Source organism: Candoia aspera, chromosome 17, assembly GCF_035149785.1.
Source record: "Candoia aspera isolate rCanAsp1 chromosome 17, rCanAsp1.hap2, whole genome shotgun sequence".
Lineage (NCBI taxonomy): Eukaryota > Metazoa > Chordata > Lepidosauria > Squamata > Boidae > Candoia > Candoia aspera.
In genome coordinates this window covers 115,683-135,713 of record NC_086169.1, presented here as the reverse complement: position 1 = coordinate 135,713, position 20,031 = coordinate 115,683, and the positions used below count along the sequence as shown (strand labels likewise).

The following is a 20,031-nucleotide window of genomic DNA, read 5'->3' as shown; positions in this document are numbered from 1 at the left end:
TCCCTGGCGCCCACCCCTCTGCCGGGAGAACCGGCGTGCGGCCTGCTCCTCGTGCAGACAGACCGTAATGCAAGTACTCGGGAAGGAACGCTCCGTCTCCCACGCGACAGCCAGCCGCAAAAGAAGGCTCCGGGAGCGCATTCGGCGTCCGTTGCCTCAGAACCACGAAGGGACTAGCGGGGCGCAGCGGCCCGGGGACGCCCAGAAGGGCCTGGAGGGCCTTTGCGAAGCTTCGAGGAAATGCGCGTTGCCTCCTGGCAGGGCGAGGCCATGCGGGTCCGCGGAGAAGAGGGCTCGTTTCCGGGAAGGGCCGCGATCCAAAGGAGGCGCCCGCTCCCTGGAGGCTCCGAGAATTCAAAGGCGACGGACGGCCTTCCGGGCTCGCGGGGGGGCGAGGGTGGTCCCCGCACCCATCCCGGCGACCAGCGGTTGCCAAGAAGGCGGCCGACGGAGCGCCTCCCCCGCCCAGCCGGGGCCTCTCGGCGCCGCTCCAGGCCCAGAGAGAGGCCGGCCGAGCGCAGGCGCGCTCCCGCCCGCCGGCAAGAGGCAGCGCCGGGAAGGAGGCTCCTGGGGGTTGTAGTTTAGGCGGCGGCGCAAGACTACAGTTCCCAGGGCTGCGAGGGGCCAGGAGGAAGTGAAGCTCGGCCACTTCCCCGTGAAAGGGAAAGGGGCGAGGAGGACGGCCCGCTCCGCGAGCTCGCTGCCCTTTGCGGCTCGTCCGTCCAGGCGGCGGAAGGAAGGAAGGAAGGCGGCACAATGAACGTGGTGTTTGCGGTGAAGCAGTACATCTCCAGGATGATTGGCGACAGCGGGGCTGGCATGAAGATCCTGCTGATGGATAAAGAGACGGTGAGCTGCAGGGAAGAGGCTTGGGAACGACTTCTGCCCGGGCAGCAGAACCGGCGGAGGGTCGCTGGCTCTGCTTCGGGATAGACGGGCAGCGTTCGGGCCGGAATCTGCGAAGAGGACAGGCGGTAGGTGCCAACTGGGAAGGCGCTCCTGCAGCCCCCCAGAGCTCCCCTCTGCTACGGAGCGCTAGAGTCAAATTCTCAGCGGGCGGGGAATGACTTTACATTGGAGACCTCTGACCCCCTTTGTTCTAGACGAGCGTGGTGAGCATGGTGTACACCCAATCGGAGATTCTGCAAAAGGAAGTCTACCTCTTTGAGCGCATCGATTCGGCCCACCGGGAGAGCATGAAGCACCTGAAAGCCATCTGCTTCCTCCGGCCCACAAAGGTAGCCCGCCCCCTCCCCCCCCTCCCTGCCCTTGAGGCTCTGCTGCTTTGGGGTCTTCTCCCCCGCACCGCTCGGTCTTGCTTTGGCCTCTTCCTCTGCTCTGCGGGTCCAGCAGCTGCGAGCGCACAGGGGCTCCTCCCGCAGTTACTCTGCTCTCCAAAGCCAAGCACTTGAGGCAGGCGCCCTCGGCGTCTCCCTCGGCTGTGGCTGCCCTTCGACTTTGCCGCTGCTCCCGGTATCTGCTGTTCCGCTCCTGGTGTGCCTATTATCTGTGTCCATTCGTGGCAGTGTTATACGTTTGCTGTGGTGAGAGGAGGGGTCCATGGTTCTCTAGATACACTTCCTCCTAGATTCACTTCATTGTCGGTTTTCCTTAGCTGGTTTGCTGCTGGTTGGCTGATCTTCCCCATTTTCTCTCTTTGGATTCCTTTCTTGCCTAGGAAAACATCGAGTACCTCATCCAAGAGTTGCGGAGACCCAAGTACAGCTCGTATTTTATCTGTGAGTACAGCGGGGCATTGTCAACATTTCCTTCTTGTATTTTGTTCTCTCGCGTGAGACCGATGGCAGGAACGGGGCTTCGTGTGGACGGATCACCGGGGCGGCGGCGGCGTCTCCTGGGAACAGATGTACCATCCGATTGTTCCCCCGAGAGCTGTTTGTATTGAGCAGTGTTGGGGCACCAAGCAAGCGTTGGCTGGGCATGTTGAACAGCACTGTGGGGAAGCCAGGACATGCTGAAGGGTCTTTTCTCTTTTTAATGTTTCCTCTTGTAAAAAGCCGCCACCTGTTGCCCTTCCTGGCTGACTTAGGGGGAGGCGGGACTTTTGGTCTGTTCACCTGGAGGGTGGCAGGTAGTATGCAGGTGAGGTTACATCGTTGCTCTGGACTCTCCTCCCTTCGCTGCTGGCACAAGTAACTTTTGGCTCTGCAGAAGGGCATTTGGTACTGGACTAACCCCACTAACTGTGAATTTGCTTTTGGCTTTCTTGATTTTTGTAGATTCTGCTGTGCTTATAAACTAATTAAACCTAAAGAGTCCCCCTTTTCAGGGGAGATGGGCAGTGATAAGAATTTGAAATATAAACAAACAAATAAATATTGTACCATGGTCTTGGTATTATACAGTTTTCTGCTTTATATTTTCTTAATTTGGACTTCAGCTGGTTTTTATTATTCCAGATTAGACTTTCTGTATGTGAGAAATGCAGGCTGTAGACCTCTTGGATAAATGGATAAATTATTATTAAATGATATTCTCAAACTACCCATCCTGAGCGAGCAACAAGTACACAAAGCCTGGCCTCTGGGAGTCACTCTTGGCTTAAGTAGCCATGCTGATCCAGCCACTGGCTTTTGGTCTAGGTGCAAAATGTCAAGATACATCATAGATTGTTCCTGGACACACAATACTATCTGAAAATCGGTGTGTGTGTGTGTGTGTGTGTGTGTGTGTGTGTGTGTGTGTGTGTGGCTGCTGAGAGTGGCACCCGTGCACACCCACTCCCCAGTACATGGGACCTGGGCTAGGCAGCGCACCTTTCCACAGTAACCCCCCTGCTCTGGAATACGCTTCCCGGGAGCTTTGTTCAGGCCCTTCTCTGTTTGCGTTCCTCAAGGCTGTAAAGCCTCCAATATTCCACTGTGCCTTTGGAATATGTATTATTGTTATTATTATTTCAGTTAATTGCTTTATTCTTGTTCGCACCCAGAGTCTACTGATAGGGTGGTTTACAAATACTTTAAGTAAGTAAAATAACTATTAAAAAAGGCCAGAAGATAGATATACGGATGACAAGAATATGCGTGATCTGATTTTGAATTGCAGTGATTGGTTGTGGGATAGTTTACTGATGCTGTATGTTTGCAGTCTCCAAGCCAGGTGACCTGCTTTTGCCAAGCAGGATCTGACTGGGGAGGGGCTGCAGCCAGTGCCAGAGTCCCAGATTAGCTGCCAGGACTTCTAAGCAGGGCTAGGAAACAGTTCCTGCTTTTTGCCAACGCTCATCCCTCTCTTCATTCTTCCTTTTGCGCTGCAATATTTGGGTGAATTTTCAAAAGACTGTTATTCCATACTGGCTGCTTATCAAGCTGTCCTATGGCCCTTGTTTCAGATTTCAGCAATGTGATCAGCAAGAGTGATGTCAAGTCTTTAGCAGAAGCTGATGAGCAGGAAGTGGTAGCTGAAGTGCAGGTATGTGCTGCCCTGGAATATTGCTGCCCAGACCCCACACTCAATTTTGGAGATCAAGGGAGTATCTTCGAAGCAGAGAACAATTTTTCCAGGGCCAAGCCCCCAACCAAAGGCTTTCTAACAAAATTGCTGGGTGTCCAGAAGGCTGGGCCGGTAGCTATCTGCTCCCAGGGACTTGGCCGATCCCGTGGTCAATATCAGCTCATTACCAGGCTGGACCCTTTCTACTTTTCTTTTGGTAGGAATTCTATGGAGATTACATTGCTGTGAATCCACATGTATTTTCTCTCAACATCCCTGTCTGCTGCCAGGTAAGGTTGCCACTGAGGCAGGAATATGTGTTGAGAGTGGGGGATAGAACTTCTACTGCCACCATCTTTCTTGTGTTGATGCATAATTTTTCTGGGCTGGCTGGGCAGAAAGATAATGAGAGCTTGCTGAACACTGCACTTCCTAAAGACACTAGGTGGCATTCTGCCATTTTAGCTTCCATGGCTCTTAGATATTTTAAGACATTTTAAGGAATTTAAGGCATGGGCGATAGATTTTCTTCTTCTTCAGTGGGAATATGGGGCACTTCTGTTTAGGTGACAGAATGGGCTTTACTGAAGAGCAGTCTTGTGGCTTTTGCTCTTCAGTAACCCAAAATGTAAATGTAGTAATGCAGTGTAGGAGGTCCTTCCATGCCTGCAGCCTGAATGCCCCTTTTGTATGCACCGCTCTCTGGCTAGTCTGTCACACATACCTTTAGGGAGGTTTGTCTAGAAGTCAGAAGCTTGCATCATTGCTGCCTTTCCTTGAAGCTTAAAGTGCCCAAAGGGCAGAGTGGCAGCCAGAGCGCTGGCACGGAGCCAAGGGGAGCTTTCTTTGGGGAGCAAGAGCCCTCTTCCCAACTGCCACTGGCCTTGTTTGGGAAAGCTGTCTGGAGAAAGGCTTCTGCAGATGGCGCAGGCAGAAAGACGGGCATCTTGGCTTGGAGGGGCAGGCGTGCCTGGAACGCCGACTTCCCCATCTGACTGAGGTCCCCTGGAGCCAGAGCCCCTCAGAGCCCAGGAGGCAGGTCCCTCCTGGCTCTGGCCATCCCACTGTCAGCCGTTTCCAGCAGGGGGGGACCCTTTTTCTTCCTCACGGCCCGTCTGTTCTTTTGCTCCTTGGAGCAGATGCTTGTTTGGGGCCAAGCCCAGGCAGCACCAAGGCAGGCCTTCTGCAGATTTGCCCTGTTTCTGTTTCTAGGGCTGCAGCTGGAACCAAGCCGCATTGTCCAGGACCACACAGGGGCTCACCGCCTTGCTCCTGTCCCTGAAAAAGTGCCCCATAATTCGTTACCAGCTCTCTTCGGACTTGGCTAAGAGGCTCGCTGAAGGCGTCAAGGTATCGCTTTATCGCCTTTGTACGCAGGAGAGCCAAAGGCCTCTGGCATTCACAAGCTTATTTCTGTGGTTTCAAAGCATGTATATTCTACACTTCCTCTGGAAAGCCTCCCTGTGAGGCTTGTGTGCCAATTGATGAGCAAGTTCCTCCTCCTGGGCTTGTGACTGGAACAAGCACAACGTGAAAGGAAAAGGCACACGCTGAACTGCCCAGACCGCATCCCTCAGAGCAGCTCAGTTTCTGGCGCCCGTACCTCCCAAGCACAACAGGGCATGGGCAGCGTGTGGCCACCAGCTTAGGGGGCAGGAGGAAGAGGAGAGGCCTGTTTGACGGCTGCCGGGAGCCTCTGAGCTTGGCCGAGGTCTCCTCTGACGGCCAGTTGCTGAAGTGTGAGGAGTGGGGGAAGGAGATGCTCCTCCCTCGGGGCTCCTCCTCTTGCCTTCGGAGCCCCGATCAAAAGGAACGGAGTCTCTGGGCTGCTTTTCAGGGAAGTCGGTTGGCGCGAGGGGGATTTGGCTGAGGTTGGCATTCCTCTCGGCCACGAGAACAAGAAGCAGGGAGGCTCTGAGTTCAGCGTCCTGGCCGCTCTGCCACCCTTTGGGCTTCAAGCAAGAAAGCCCAGCTGTGGGTCCAGCAAGGAAGGGACTTTGCTTACATCGAGGAGCAGGGGGCCAAGACTGGCTGGAGGGGCCCTCGGGGCCAATCCCTGTGCTTCTGCTAGAGAGTTGCAAAAAAGCCCCGGAGGACAGAGATGCTGCTGTCCATCTCCCTTTAACAGAGGAACATCTTCTCCCAAACAGCAAGTGATTGCGAAAGAGTACGAACTCTTCGACTTCCGTCGCACTGAAGTCCCTCCACTGCTGCTGCTCCTGGACCGCTCGGATGATGCCATCACTCCGCTTCTGAACCAGGCGAGTGGCTGCCTTGGAGCTGGGGAGGCTCCAAGGGATCGGCTGGGCCATCATGGCTGGCGTTTTCAGGACAAGGGGGGCTCTTTTCTTTGTCAAATGGCACCACAAGAGGAATGACTCTGCTGTCTCTCCCCTGTCTCCCTCTGTGTCTAGTGGACATACCAAGCCATGGTTCACGAGCTGCTGGGCATTAACAACAATCGCATTGACCTCTCGCGGGTCCCGGGCATAAGTAAGGATCTCCGGGAGGTGGTCTTGTCTGCTGAGAACGATGAGTTTTATGCCAATGTAAGAAGTTGGGCTGCAAATCTGTGTTTCAGATTTCGGATTCCAGTTCTGCCACAGAGCACGGTGTTCTCTTTCCCCTGGCCCCAGCTGAGTTTTTGGATTAAAACTTGGATTGCGGGGTCTTCCAGGGTCATGGGTTGGACACTGGCTATTCAAACTGGTAGCTGCATCCACACATTGCCCTAAGCCTTAATACGGTTTTGTTGGAGTTTGATGTGGCTAATACCATTAATATGGTTTGGTTGGAGCTTCAACCCAGCCAGTTGCAGTTTAACCAACAAACCATGACTTACTGTGATGTGTAGAGCCAGCCAAGTTTGACCAAATGTCATGTCCCTCCAACATACAAATGTAAGTCATGTAGCTGCACAGAGAGCACGGCACTTCCAGTTACACATTTTTAAATGCCCTGCCTCACTGCCTTGCTGTCCTGGTAATGGGATTTTATTGAGAAGCGTGCGGCCCAGCTTCTCCTGAGAGCCAGCTGACATACTGTGGTGTTTGGTGTTTCTTTGTGGGTAGCCAGGGTTGATGGTCGGTTGGGCTCTTGCTGAACCTGGGCACTTCGTGGAGCTTTTCCAAACTTGTAGGGGGCTGGTGCTTTGAAATCTCCCTCCCCCTCTTCAGATTGTCCCTTCGCCTCTCCCCAGAACATGTACCTGAACTTTGCAGAAATTGGCAGCAATATCAAGAACCTGATGGAGGACTTCCAAAAGAAAAAACCCAAAGAGCAGCAGAAACTAGAATCGATTGCAGACATGAAGGTTAAGCGGGGTGGGGTGGGAGGCGGGACAGTCTTCCCAGACAGTCTGACCACTGCTGGCTCAGCTGTGGGCATTGGGTGGACAGCTGTGCAACCTGGGCACCCTCGAGTGTCGAGGAGGCTGTAGCTCAGGGAGGAAAGCCTGCTTTAGGTACAGGAGCTCCCATCTTGAGTTGGCTGGGAGAGACCTTTCTCTGCCTGACCAGCCCTATATAAAGCTCTCCCTTCCTCTTCCAGGCCTTTGTGGAGAACTATCCCCAGTTCAGGAAGATGTCTGGCACCGTCTCCAAGCATGTGACGGTCGTGGGGGAACTCTCAAGGCTGGTGAGCGAGAGGAACTTGTTGGAGGTGTCTGAGGCAGAGCAGGAACTGGCCTGTCAGAACGACCACTCCGGGGCTCTGCAGGTACCTCCCAGCACCCTGCTCCTGTGCGCGAAAGGGCGTTGACCTGCGTGTCCATGTGACTGCCACAGTGGGAAGAAGTAAGGCTCGGTACTCCTGCATTGCTGCTCTCAAGTTCCCAGCACTTAATGCTTAGATTCGGGAATGAGGGAAATGCATACTGACTGTGCTCTTCTCTGCCTGAATTGCCTTCACCTGGCCCGTCAGGGCGCAGAGAGCAGGAGAATTTGAGGGCTCTGGAGATAAAAACCCGTCCATCTGTACTGCAGCTATGCACCGTGGTCCAGATCCTAACCCTACCCTAACCCTTTCCTTTGAGGGTATAACTTTGGCTGGATTGTGCCCTTCATAGTAGAAGGGATTGGGCAGTTTATGTTGAGTTTTATTTCACTGCTTCAATAGCCTCTAAGCTTTTGGGATGGTTTTAAGACAGAAATTTGTCTTGCCTGAAAATAATTCTGTAGCCAGCATTGCCCAATTAGGCAGACAGACAGTTTTTCTCCATTCGTTTTTTAAAAGCCCAGTGCACTTTTGTATATTTTTATCCTCCACTTACAAATATCTCACTGGAAACCAAGAACAATCATGTCTTCTTAAGTTCTTGAGAGCTTGCCAGTCAAGGCCATTAACAGTGCTGGAAGACTGGAATATAGCTACATCATTTAAAATCAGAGAAGCCTCTTAAATAGTGTACCAAACTGTTATGTCAAGTACAACAGGCTCTCTTGAACATTCTGTTTTGAAACAGTAACAAGGAGGGTGTGATTTGAACTTGATGGATCGGTTAATCAAATTAAAAGATTTAAATCTATTTTGACAAGTCATCAGATGTAACTATAAAAATAATTCATTGTTCATACACTTCCTCTTAGAATTGTATTATGTTAATCATAGTCTTTCTAGAGTCTATTGAAAGATTGCAGTCGTGTCACTATTTTTATTTATTTTATTTATCAGATTTTTATCACCGCCCATCTCCCCCACACGGTTCTGGGGGAGATGGGCGGTGGGCAGTTCACACACATGGGGACCTTGGGCAGTTCACAATAAAAACAATTTAAAATTTGATAAAATCATAAATACTACCAATAATCAATCAGTATAAAATGCAATGAAGTCCAAGCCACGGCGGATCTGATTCAACCCATGGGGGAATAAAACCGGTCCCGGCAGAACTAGGGAACCAACCAGCCCCAAGAATGGCTCTTCCCCTCCCTACTCCAGGCAAGGCGGCAAAACCAGGTCTTCAGCCGTTTTCTGAAGTCCAGGCGGGAGGGGGCTAACCTCACTTCTGGGGGAAGGATGTTCCAAAGGGCGGGAGCTACTGCAGAGAAGGCCCGCCTCCTGGACTTCACCAGATGGAATTCTCTTACAGATGGGATCCGCAACATGCCCTCTCTGCATGACTGGGTAGGACGGGTTGATGTAACGGGGTGAGACGTTATTATAACATTATAATATATGATATTATATAATATATAATAATACCATATATTATCATTGCTTATGGCAATACTCGTTTCTATTTATCTTCATTGAAAATTTCTGAGGAATTTGAAAAATTATACAGAAGTCTTTAAAACAATAGTAGCACAGCTTTATTTTCCATTTTGCTGCCAGATTTATTCTAGCAAAACACTGAAAAATTAAAATCCACAATTCTTTGGATCGAGGCATTTAAAAATGTGGTAATAATGCAGTATAGTAGTCATGAAGAATCCTTTAACTGAAGACTGTCTTATATGTATCTGGTCTTTCTTTTCTAGACATAACAGAATAATTTCTAAATACCTTTTTGGGTAAAAATAGGATATTTAAAGGGTTTTTAAAATCTTTAAGAATATGAATGTTCTGGAGTGTAGATTGTATGGATTTTTCTTTTCTTTTTTGTAATTGCTTTTTAAATTTATTTTTGTTCTGCTTATTTCCAGAGTTGCAATGTTTTCACTATTGAACACATAAATAAACAAAATGTTCCCTCTAATAAACAAATAAATGTAAAGAAATGTTACTTCTGAGCGAGAAGCCCAAGACGCTTTAGCCTTTCATAGAACCCAAAAGTCGGAGGGGCCCTCCAAGGCCCACCTCTTGCTTAGAGCAGGAATCTACATTAGAGCAGCCTTTTTCTTCCTCACCCCTAATCCTTGGGCTGCCTCTTTTCTTGCCCCCTTTCCATCCTTTGGGGTGGGGTAGCCAGAACTCTCCTCACGATTCCATGTATCTTGTGCTTGATATGTAGCAGTTGTTACTCTTCTCCAGTGGCGGCCTGGTGGGAGGAGATGGGTGGTGACCAATTTGATGAACAAATAAATAAATCCCACAAACAAGTGTCCCAGAGCTCTGATGCAGAACATTTCTTAAGGGAAGAAAAGTCACGTTGCAACACAAGAGTTCTGGCGGAGACTTTGCCTTCAAGGGAGAGCCCCACCCATAGGCAGACTGAGGTGGAAAGGTTCTGCTGCTGCTTCTCACACTCCTCTGGGGCCAAGGGGAGGAGGCTGGCCTCTCTGGCGAAGGAAGGGCAGGCTAAATCTCTTGGTTGCTTTGGAGACGGCGTGGTGGCCATGGCTTTTATTTTCCTCCTCCCTGAGGCGGGCGTGGCTTCACTGGTCCCCCGAAGGTCTCGCTGCAGTTGCAAGAGTGGCATCGTTCTCTCTCCGTAGAGTGTTCGACGGCTCCTGCAGAACCCCAGGGTGACTGAGCTGGATGCCGCCCGGCTGGTGATGCTCTACGCCCTCCGTTACGAGCAGCGCAGTGGCAGCAGCCTTCAGGGGCTCGTGGTGGATCTCAAGAACCGGGGCGTCTCCGAGAAGCTTCGCAGGGTAAGTGGCCCAGGGCAGGAAGCTCACCTTTCTGGGGGAGCCGCTTTCGGGGCTCAGTTGTCCTAGGTTTGTCTGAAAGCTGGCAGCTGCTTGAAATCCCTGTGGAAGCCTGCAGGTGGGCAGGCGGCGGTCGCTAAGCGCAAACCTTGGAAGGGGAAGATGCACATCCCTGCTTCTTAGCATGTGGCGCTGCATTTTTCTTTAGGAAAAGCCCCCTTGGATGGGGGGAGTGTGAATAGGGCGGCATTACAGCCCTGCAGAAATCTTAGAAGCGCTCTTCCCCCCCCGTTTTGGACTACAGCTGGTGCCTGCCATTGCGGAATACGGAGGGAAGCGGGTCCAGTCGAGCGATCTCTGCGGCCCAAAGGATGCGGTAGCCATCACCAAACAGTTCCTCAAGGGGCTGAAGGTACTTCTGCTTCTTGGTTCTCAGCCACATCCGTATTAGAGTTATAGTTGTGTTCTTACTCTGCATGAGGGTGGTTTACAAAAGGGCCAAGTAACACAGACGCTTATGCAATAAACACACTGCAAAGAAGGACTGTGTGTGTCTACGAAGACTGCAGAAACACAGCCGGTTTCATAAACAGCACAGGATGGGGGCGGGATTCTCTCTTGATGGTCTAGATGTTTCCTCAGAAATAAACGCTTCCTTTCACTTCCAATTAGGGGGTTGAGAACGTGTACACGCAGCACCAGCCTTTATTGCACAAGACCCTGGACCAGCTCATCAAGGGCAAACTGAGAGACCACCAGTACCCGTATCTGGGCCCCAGCAGCCTGCGCGACAGGTAACAGGGCATCGAGAGCCGGGCGGGGGAGCCTCTCCGTACCTGAGGGCAGCCAGTGAGGACTTTGGCATTGGCAATGAACTGAGGTTATTTTGACATATGAAATGTTAATGATCCCTTCATTGCGATGCTATTGCCGGAAACTGCCATAAAGGCCATGAGGTGGCATAGCGAGCAGTAAACTGAACAAATAAATCTTGCCTAACTTGGCATCCTCTAGATGTGAAGAGCTACCACACCCATTTCTCCTCCCTGCCTGTCTTGGCATGAGGGAAGTCTTAATCGAATAAACTGAGAGAGGCCTGGTTAGGGTGGAGACAGCCACGCTGGCCAAGGAGGATGAGTGCTATCTTGGATGGATGGATGCATGCCTCTGGCTTAGTTTGAGGCAGGAAGCTCAGAAACACAGGGCATCCTCTTGATGCTTGGAAGGGTGCCACGCTGTGTCCTTTCTTCCATCCAGTTAAAAGAGCGATAAGGCTGTTGTGGAGAGGGCCTTGTCATGCACGATGGGCGCTCAGGCTGGTGAGTTACACTCCTTTCGTCAGAGCTGAGTTAGGAATGCAAAAGGGAGCAGTGAGCTTGCAAGAAGCAAAGCTTTGCAGCTTCTTCAGGCCTGCCAGGAAACATGGCACTGCAGGAGCGGGGAGAGGCTCCAGTCTGGTTAAGGATTACCTCTCAGCCAGATGGAAGAGTTTAGAAACAGCTTTGCACTATACATTTAAATACAGTGTTCAGAGCAGGCAAGATTTGGAGAAGGAGATGGTTCTCCTCATGTTAGAAAAGGGATGTAAGAATCATTAAAAAGAGATCAGAAAACTGCACTTTATAAAGTGGTAAAACTGTTGTTGTTTTCATAACAAAATGCAAAACTTTCCTTCCTTCTGGTCTCCTGGAAGCTGCTTGCCAGTCATCACAAAACTGACCTTCTGTGGCAAGTGAGAGTCCGCTTGGGCTGACGGGGGGACGTCGGCTTCTGGCCCCTCTGTCCCAGCTGGTAGCGTTGGTTTGATTGAAAGATGGCTGCGACGCTGGGGAGCCGTTTTGGGAAAAGAATTTGATTTCCGCTGCCTGTATATGTTGCGCAAACAAGGAGGAAAATTGGTTTTTCTCCTTCTACCGAAAGGGGTTTTGTCTGTATTTTGGGGCAAAGGCAGGTGTGCTCAGAATAAACTTCTTGGATGTTTTCACAGACAGGGTTCCTCTCCTTTAACTTGGCACAAGAAAGGCTTGCTCTGTCCTCTTTTCGTACTGCGTCTGCTTGGTTTTCGTCATCAGATCCAGTTGCCCCGGTTCTCAGGAAGCAGCTGCCCTGCCTTCTATGTTTCCGCAGAAGTGGGGAGAGATCGCTCTTCCCCCCTTCCAACAGCCACGGTGGCCCTGACGTCCCTCGGGCCGGGGTGGGAATTCCTCTTGCAGTCTGGGTTTGCACACCTGCTGCAGAGATGAGCCAGCTCCTGTGCTGCTGCGGCGAAGCTGCTGGGTTGCTTCGTCCTTGCTTTTCCTTCCTTTATTAATGCCGTGCTTGTTTCGGTGGCCATCTTGGAATGATTGTATCGGTTTTCCCAACTGGCTGTCCTCCAAAAGTGCCGAACTAAAACGGCCATTGCTACTCAGCCAGAAAGTTGATGAGGTAGCAACGGTAGCCCAATACCTGTGCAGGGGTGAGTTCGAGGAAAGCTGATACCACCTGTTATTTCAAGCAAGTTATTTTTTTCCCTCCTCTTCCTTTTCCAAGCTGCAGCGAGAAAGAGTGCGTACATTTAGACCGCCGTGCAGGTCCAGCACATTGTTAAACTGTTAGGCCTCCACGTTGCAAATCCCCACCAGTATGTTGGCTATATGCTATAAGTATACTGGCTTCATCTTGAAGAGTTATGGGAAGGCCAGGTGTCATGAGCACGGATGGCGAGCAGGAGGGGGCCCCTATCCAGGGGGGGAAACGCATGCGTAGTAGCGAGGAGTTGAGCAGCCATTCAAAGAGGCACAGAGCAGGCCCGCCTTGGCTTTTGGGGTTTATCTGTCTGGGTTTTCTCACACTTCTTCAGTTTGTTAGGATTTTCTATCTAATGTAGCAGTAATAAAACACTAGAGACCTATTCCTCATCTCAGCATGGTCCCTGCTTGTTAGGACACCGGGTGTCATTATTTCTTCCAGATTAGAACCTGTGAGGGTTGTTTTCTGATGGGAAAGCCCCGCACTTCTTACTGTGGATCTTTCTCTTCCAAACATTTCTGCAGTTTCACTGCCCCATTTCTTGGGTATGGTCTCATTTCAAGCAGCTCTTTGCTCTTACCTCCTCTTCCGCTCACGCAAGCTGTCTGCAAAGCAAGCCACCCAGTGAGTTGTGTTCCTGCATCTCTTCCTACTAAGAGAGAATCGGTTCTGCTTGAAACCCCTATCCTTTGGATCAACTTTGTTGATCAACTTGATCAACTCAAAGAGTCCCCCTTTTTGGGGGGAGATGGGCGGTGATAGAAATTTGAATAATAAATAAATAAACTTCGTAGAAAGCACTGGATCCACTAGAAACAGTTGCCAGGGATGACCCAGCTTAGCAACAGAGAGAGGGCAACCAACCAAGGAAAGAGGGGGCTGAGGGAGCTCTGCCAGGCTTGGTTTCTCGGAGCTCAGCAAAGCTTGCCCTTTTCTGCAGAGCATTTGAAACTAGTTCTCTGGGATGTCTGTTTCTCTCTGGAAAGTAATCCCTGGGTGTGAAAACAATTAACAATAACATGATTGGATCCATTTTAAAGGCAACAGAAGGCTTAATATTTGCAGTACAAGAAAAAGCACTAGCAAGAAGTACCAAAAAAATGGAAATGAAAAAAAACTAGAAACAGCAGGAAATGCAAATTTTGCAGAGAGAAATACAAGGCTGTTGACCAACTAATCAGCAGCTGTAGCAAAGACAGTCTATAAGGATCACAAATTCTGAATGATGAAAGAAAGTGGAAAAGATTGTAAAACATTAGTTCTTGAGAATTGAAATACCAAGGTTATGGAATAAACTGGCAAAATTTTCCCCCATTATTATTGTACCATTAGGGGCTATATAACAACGGAGTTGTTAAAATAGCTGACAAAATTAGAATTATTTAAATTCACAACATTAAGTTTTCAAAAAACAGCTTTGCTTGGAACTGCATATACATTTCAGTGGCGTTTCGGATAAAACTTGAATTGGCCCTAAATGAGCAGCATTTGCCAAATATTCTTCAGAAGAGGCTGTAGAAAAATAGGTGGTGGTGGTGGTGGTGGTGGGCAAGCTTCTGCAAAGAATATTTTAGGAATATTTCTTTTCCACCTTTTATTATTTTTATAAATAACTCAAGGTGGCGGACATACTTAATATTCCTTCCTCCTCCTATTTTCAGTTTGTCAGTTTGTCTGCCGAGCCTTGCCTTTAGTCCGTAGGGCAGGGAGATTTGTAGCTGACAGAAACAGGAATGCCGGAGGGGCAGCCTTTCCAAGCCCGGTGCTCTTCCAGAGGAGTTTGTCCCCCATCTTTGGGGGAGATGGGCGGCGACAGAAATTTGAAATATAAACAAACAAACGTCAGGTCAGGTTGGTGCTCCCCAGCTGACAGGCAGTGGTGTGCCTCTCTTCTGCCCTTTTCCAACCTCTCTCTCCGTGTTTGCTGCAGACCACAAGATATCATCGTGTTCATCATCGGCGGGGCAACCTATGAGGAGGCGCTGGCTGTTTACAGCCTGAATCGCGCCACCCCCGGTGTCCGGATCGTGCTGGGCGGAACGACTGTGCACAGCACCAGAAGGTGAGTTGGACTTGGACGCAGGGCTGTTGCCATCACTTTCAAGGGTGTAGAGTATCTTTTTCCTTTTCCTTAATAATGGAATGCTGGCAAGGCTCTAGTTTTCACTGTCTCAAATAAATCTTCAGGGGAGGAGTGCAAGGGCACAAAGTTGAACAGGAGCACAGGAATAATTCTGCTCCAAATCCAGTGGTGGACCGACTATTTATGCATGCACGCACGCATGTATGCATGCATTCAATTTGTCCCCGCCCATCTCCTCCGATCTGGTGCATGGAGCCAATTCTAAGAGGAGACTGAGATGTGTTTCATCCTGATTTTCCCACCTGCCGTTTCCAGGAGCATCGTGCCACATCATGCTGTGGAAGGGGCTTGGTGGGGGCGTTGTAGCTGACTTCCCTAGAGAGTGCCTGGATGGGAAAGACTGATCCAGCATTTTCCTCGTGTGTTCGGTGCCTCACAAAGAGGGTGGCAAGCAGACAGCCCAAAGTAGCTGTTCTTCCTTCGATTCCGGAGATGTGCCACCGCTGAGAAGCTGCATTTCCCCATTTCCCCCCCCCCTCTTTTTATTTAAGCTTTCAAGCTTACGTTTCTCCTTCCCTCTTGCTGCCTTTGGGAGAAGGACAGCTCCTTGAAGATGAAAAGGCTTGCTTTTTGGCACATGCCTCGGAGGGCTCAGGGAAGAGTGGGCTTTTAGATCTTCATTAGGCACCACTCCACAACAGTGTGGTGAAGGGGGTTGCTTTAATTGCTCCCGGGATATATTTTCCTTGCTGCAGAAGTGCCCCTAATGAACTGCCTTGCGTTCTTTAAAAGGTGGGGGTCACATGCTCATTTGCCCCAAGCTGTCAGGAGATCTTGGGGACCAAATAGTAGATCAAGACTTCAAAAGGGGTCTGGGGACTGAATCAGCGGCTCTCTATGGCCTTTCCTTGCTACAATACTTTAAAAGACCATCTCTGTTTTTAAGATTTTAAGAGCAGGGCTGTAATGGCAGTACATTAATAGCAGATATTGGCCTGATGCAGAAATGTCCACCATAGGACTTGCACTCGCCCAAGAACTCCCCCACCCCACATGCAGGACTTTGTCTCTCTGCTCACACTTGAAGAGTTGATTCTTGTTGCAGCTCCTGAAAGGACAGAGGTGATGGGAAGGGGAGAAAATTGCTTAGTTAAACACCAAATAATACCCCAGTTCTTCAGTTAGGCTGCAGGCTTAAGGACTTCTGGGAAATGGGTTACAAAGGCAAGTCTGTGTTAACCTGCAGTTTGACCAAATCCTGACCAAATTAGCTGGGCTCCCATCCCTGCTCATACATCCCTATTTGGCTTCTGATATTTTTAATAGCACCCTCAGCTTAATTGAGGGTGGATGAGACTCTTTCTGCCCTCTAATTATTCCTGATTTTCTTCAGACTGGAGCTTTTTTACCACAGCCTGGACCAAGACATCTGTATGCGGGGAGGAAGGCTGCCCAAAGGCAAAGCAGTGGGGGTGGATTTGGCCTTTGGTGGTTTAAGAGTTTTTATACTCATTGTCCTGTTTGTTCCTGTTACTCTGGAGCTCCAGAACCCTGCGCAAGTCCAAGGCTGGCCCAAGAGGCCTTTTCTGCCAAGAAGGCAATCATCTGGTCCACGCTCCCTGAACAGGGGAGGGTGGACTCTCGATAGGCTCTGTCTGGTTGGCCGGACTGAAGGCATGCGTGCGTTCAGTGCTGGCAAGCATCCTAGTAGTGCAACGGGCATTAAAGGTAACAATCTGTGCTTTGAGTCCGTCCCAGCAGCTTACTAGGAACCAGGGCAGCAACTTCAGGATCGGTAGGGTTGTCCTGCCAGCAGTCCAGCTACCACCCTATGGACCAGCTGTAGCTTCCATAAAGGCAGTTCCACATAGAGTTCTTTCAGTAGTCTGGTCAAGGACCAGTCAGGGTGTTGCTAGGTGTCCCGGTCCCCAATCCTTTCCTGGTGGTTTTGTGTAGATGTTAATTAACGTGGGGAAGGTCCCATGGATTGTTGATGCTTCCCCCATGACCTCCAGCTGGGGCCACCCCCTCGGGTTGGAGCAGAGCCTTGAGCTCCCTCCCTGGCAGGCAGTCCAGAAAGTTACCATGGTTAATGGTACGTATTGAACCACCCAGAGAACCCCAGAACCCTAACCAAAAAAACAAAAACAAAACAGAAAAGGCCAAAAACCCAGAATGGTTCTCCTCTGCTCAGAACTCAAGTATTATCGCTGGGAGCTGGGTTAGGGCTAGGGTATATAAATTTAGATCATCATCATCATCACCTGTCCCAAAACTTTTGAGGAATGATGGACCTTTAAGCCTGTTGCACTGTGTGCCTGCAGCGTGTATAATAAATGCTTTCTGCGGGGCCTCCTGCCTGCCTTTCCACCTGCTTGAGTCCTTCTGGGACGCAGATATTCTGTCCTCTCACAGTAGCTGTTCTTCCACTCTGATGCCACCGCCAGTGTGTAACCACGCTGTTTAAGCAGGTGTTCTTCTCAGGGCATATCTTACCGCTTCTGCATTCACACCCCCTTTGAGGAGGCGCTGCATACGGTCAGTTGACCTCCTGCAGAGAGGGGGGCACCCCCTCGAGCCTCCATCTTGGCCAGGAATACACCTCAGGGCTGAGATTAGTCCAGCAGGTTTCAAGAGGCAACAGGGTTAGGTGCAGCCTTGACAGTTCAGCAGCAAAGGCCCATTGCTTGCGAAGCAGCAGCTTCTGTTCCCAGTTTAGGTGCGTGTACAAGCCTTGGGCACACAAGCCCAAGTGTGCTTTTTTTGCAGTTAAGTCACTTGACTCCTGTGAATCCACAGGTGTGGGAGATGCGCACCTCCCTGCCCTGTAGCCCTGCTGGGACAGCTGGCTCCTGTAGCAGGCAGGGCCCAGAAGCACCTGAGCAGGCCTCTCCCTGGCTCAGCGCGGCCCAGTCTTGATGGAGAAAATGCTGATGCAGGTCTTTGAACTGTCAGAACCCAGCAGGCAGGTCTTGGGCTTTGGTGTGCTTTGGAATCACAGGTGTGATTCGGGTGTGAAAAAGTGTGCTGAGGCACAACCAGCCCACTCACAGTTGGTGCACTGAGCAACTTCCTAGTGGTGGAAGTTGGCGAAAAGGGGTGGACGCTTCAGAGCCAGCTCCTGGAGGGGAGGCTGCCGCCGCTGCCACTGCCAGGGCAAATGTCCCGGGAGGGCATGACCATTGCCTCCTGGTGATACATTTGCAGGGAGAGTTTCCCAAGGAGTGAGGGTGGTGGGGGAAGGGGGGAGCAAAGGGGCTTCCCGGCTTTGTCCTGGAGGAAATGGAAGGCAGTCCGGAGCACGAGTCAGGTGGCGCTTCTCATGCTCCCCAGAGGACCAGTGCAGGTGCACGGAATGGAGGAAGCCCTTTGGACTGATGCTCTCCCTCCCTCCCTCCCTCCCTCCCTCCCTGGAGCTCACCAACAATACTTTGGTCCTTGGTGTTCAGAGGGAGTTCCCCAAAATTGCTGACATCCACCCAAGAAGAGTTCAATCCATGTGGGATGTGCCAGGAATGCTTCTAAATGGAGCATTGACAGGGAGAGAAGCGAGATCCCCAGGAGACGTTAAGAGGAAGGCTTGGTTTTCACACTGACTCAGGCGCGTGCCTTTCCTCCCATCACTGCAGTGGGCGTTAAGTGGGAGGATTCTGGGGCGGGGGGTGAGGACATTGGTGGTGGGCATAAAAGGAAGAGGTGCATATTGGGGGAGTATTTTCCTGGCTGCACAAAAATAGGATGTTTTAATTAATTGTTGCTTGTATGGCCACCTTTCCAGAGCCAGTGTAAAAAAGTGTTTGAGGTTGGAAAAGGGCCAGGGAGACTCAGCCATGGAAATTACTGGGACATTTTGGATCAGTCCTCTCTCTCTCTCTCAGTTTAACCACCTCACATAGTTGGTGTTATGGAGATAAAATAAAGGCGGGATATAAATCTAACAAATAATAAGTAAAATGATTCTGATTGTAAACCGCCCAGAGTCCCCTATTCGGGAGGGATGGGTGGTGATAGAAATGTGAAATATTAATTAATTAATTAATTAAAAACTGTCCAAGAAGAGCATTTGAGACAGCTAATGGAATTTCAAGCTAAATCAAACTTTAAGAATACATAAATCGTAATAAAATCGTCTTTAAAACTGTTTTCAAAGATAAAGCTGAAAGGCTATTGTTTGTGTGTGTGCCTTCAAGTCAGTCTCGACTCCTGGGAACTGCCTGGATGAGTCCCTGCGGTTTTCCTGGCACAGTTTTTGGACACAGGGTGCCTGGCCCCTCCCTTCCTAGGGTTCACAGCCTCCCGGTTTCGAGCCTGGTGCCTCAACCGCTGCACCAAACTGGGGGTCTCTAGCCAGAAGCACCAACGCTTTTCCAGCGGTGAACTCCAGCAGGAGCACTGCTGAGCTTACCCTGTCCTGGGTGTTTCAGATGCTTCTTTTTGCAGAGTGGCCCCAGATGTTATTTTTAGAGCCTGTTGGTTGCTCCTCGCTTGTCTTTTCCATCGTCAGCCAGGACTTGGGGATGGTGCCTGCTCTGCATTTCCCCCTTTCCCCAAGCCTGCTCTGCTTCCTGCCCTGGCTCCAGGGTCGTTCTGCCCCACGAGTTAGGCGGATGAGTCCCCAGGAGAGGGGAAGGGGCTTGGGTTGACCTCGTCTGTGGCCCCTTTAAAACATCCTGCTTTCCTTTCTTGGCTCTCTGCTTCAGTGATGCAGATGCGGGGATGCTTTTAAAACCCTGATGTGAAAGTGGCCTTGTTTCTGGTTTCTGTCCACTCACCTTCGGTACCTGTCTGCACTCCCAAGCCCAAATCCCGCCCACTTGGCCCAGCACAGAGGCAGGCCTTTGGAGCCAGCCAGCGAGAAACTATCATTTTCTGACGTTTTTCTCTCTTCCCCAGCTTCCTGGAAGAGGTGTCCGGCGCTGGCTTCCGTGGACGGGGCACAGAGAGCTCGCAGGGGATGGCCCAGGCTGCAGCCAGGCGACTGAACTGAAGCTGCGTGGCCATTTGTTCTCTCCTAGCTGTCTCAGACTGAAACTAGTCCGACGCGTATTCTGGTTTGGTGCTCGCCAGACTCCGTGCTTGGCAGTTGATCTTCTGAATAAGCTCTTTGGAAGACCAGCTTGAGGCCTCCCGTCACATATTATAACCAGACAGCACCGGTTGATTGAGGATGTGGTGCTTCTCCCCCTCCCTCCCCCTCCCTCCCTCTGCTTTTCAGGTAACAGTTTTTAGCCAGGTCAAACAGGAGCAAAGATGAGCCTTCAGTCCTGCGGTGATTCCTGGCTGCCTCCTTAGATGACTGTGCCGTCTGTTGGTCCGTATCTTCCTCCTTGTCCTCTCCCTTGCACGAGTTAGTCAGTTCTCTGCTTGTGGTCCGTCTCCAGCGCTGAGAGCCACAAAGTCCCTTGGTCCTCTGTGCGAGCTGCAATAAAAAGACGCTGCGTGGCAAAGATA

General features: G+C 50.6%; 1 protein-coding gene across 1 annotated transcript; it reads left to right on the top strand.

The window, feature by feature from the left end:
- The first annotated feature begins 625 nt into the window (after positions 1–625).
- VPS45 (vacuolar protein sorting 45 homolog) lies at positions 626–20,031 on the top strand. The gene is made up of 15 exons (XM_063317249.1): positions 626–849; positions 1,104–1,238; positions 1,679–1,739; positions 3,353–3,432; positions 3,675–3,743; positions 4,666–4,803; positions 5,604–5,714; positions 5,868–6,002; positions 6,653–6,766; positions 7,003–7,170; positions 9,831–9,989; positions 10,291–10,398; positions 10,659–10,780; positions 14,428–14,559; positions 19,474–20,031. The coding sequence occupies exons 1-15, from the start codon at positions 757–759 to the stop codon at positions 19,565–19,567; spliced, it is 1,719 nt and encodes a 572-aa protein (XP_063173319.1). The 5' UTR covers positions 626–756; the 3' UTR covers positions 19,568–20,031.

Excerpts from the sequence above, each read along its gene's own strand:
- VPS45 (XM_063317249.1), top strand. The coding sequence starts at position 757 with ATGAACGTGGTGTTTGCGGTGAAGCAGTACATCTCCAGGATGATTGGC. Across the intron at positions 3,433-3,674 it reads AAGTGGTAGCTGAAGTGCAG|GAATTCTATGGAGATTACAT; the intron begins GTATGTGCTGCC and ends TTCTTTTGGTAG. Across the intron at positions 14,560-19,473 it reads ACTGTGCACAGCACCAGAAG|CTTCCTGGAAGAGGTGTCCG; the intron begins GTGAGTTGGACT and ends TCTCTTCCCCAG.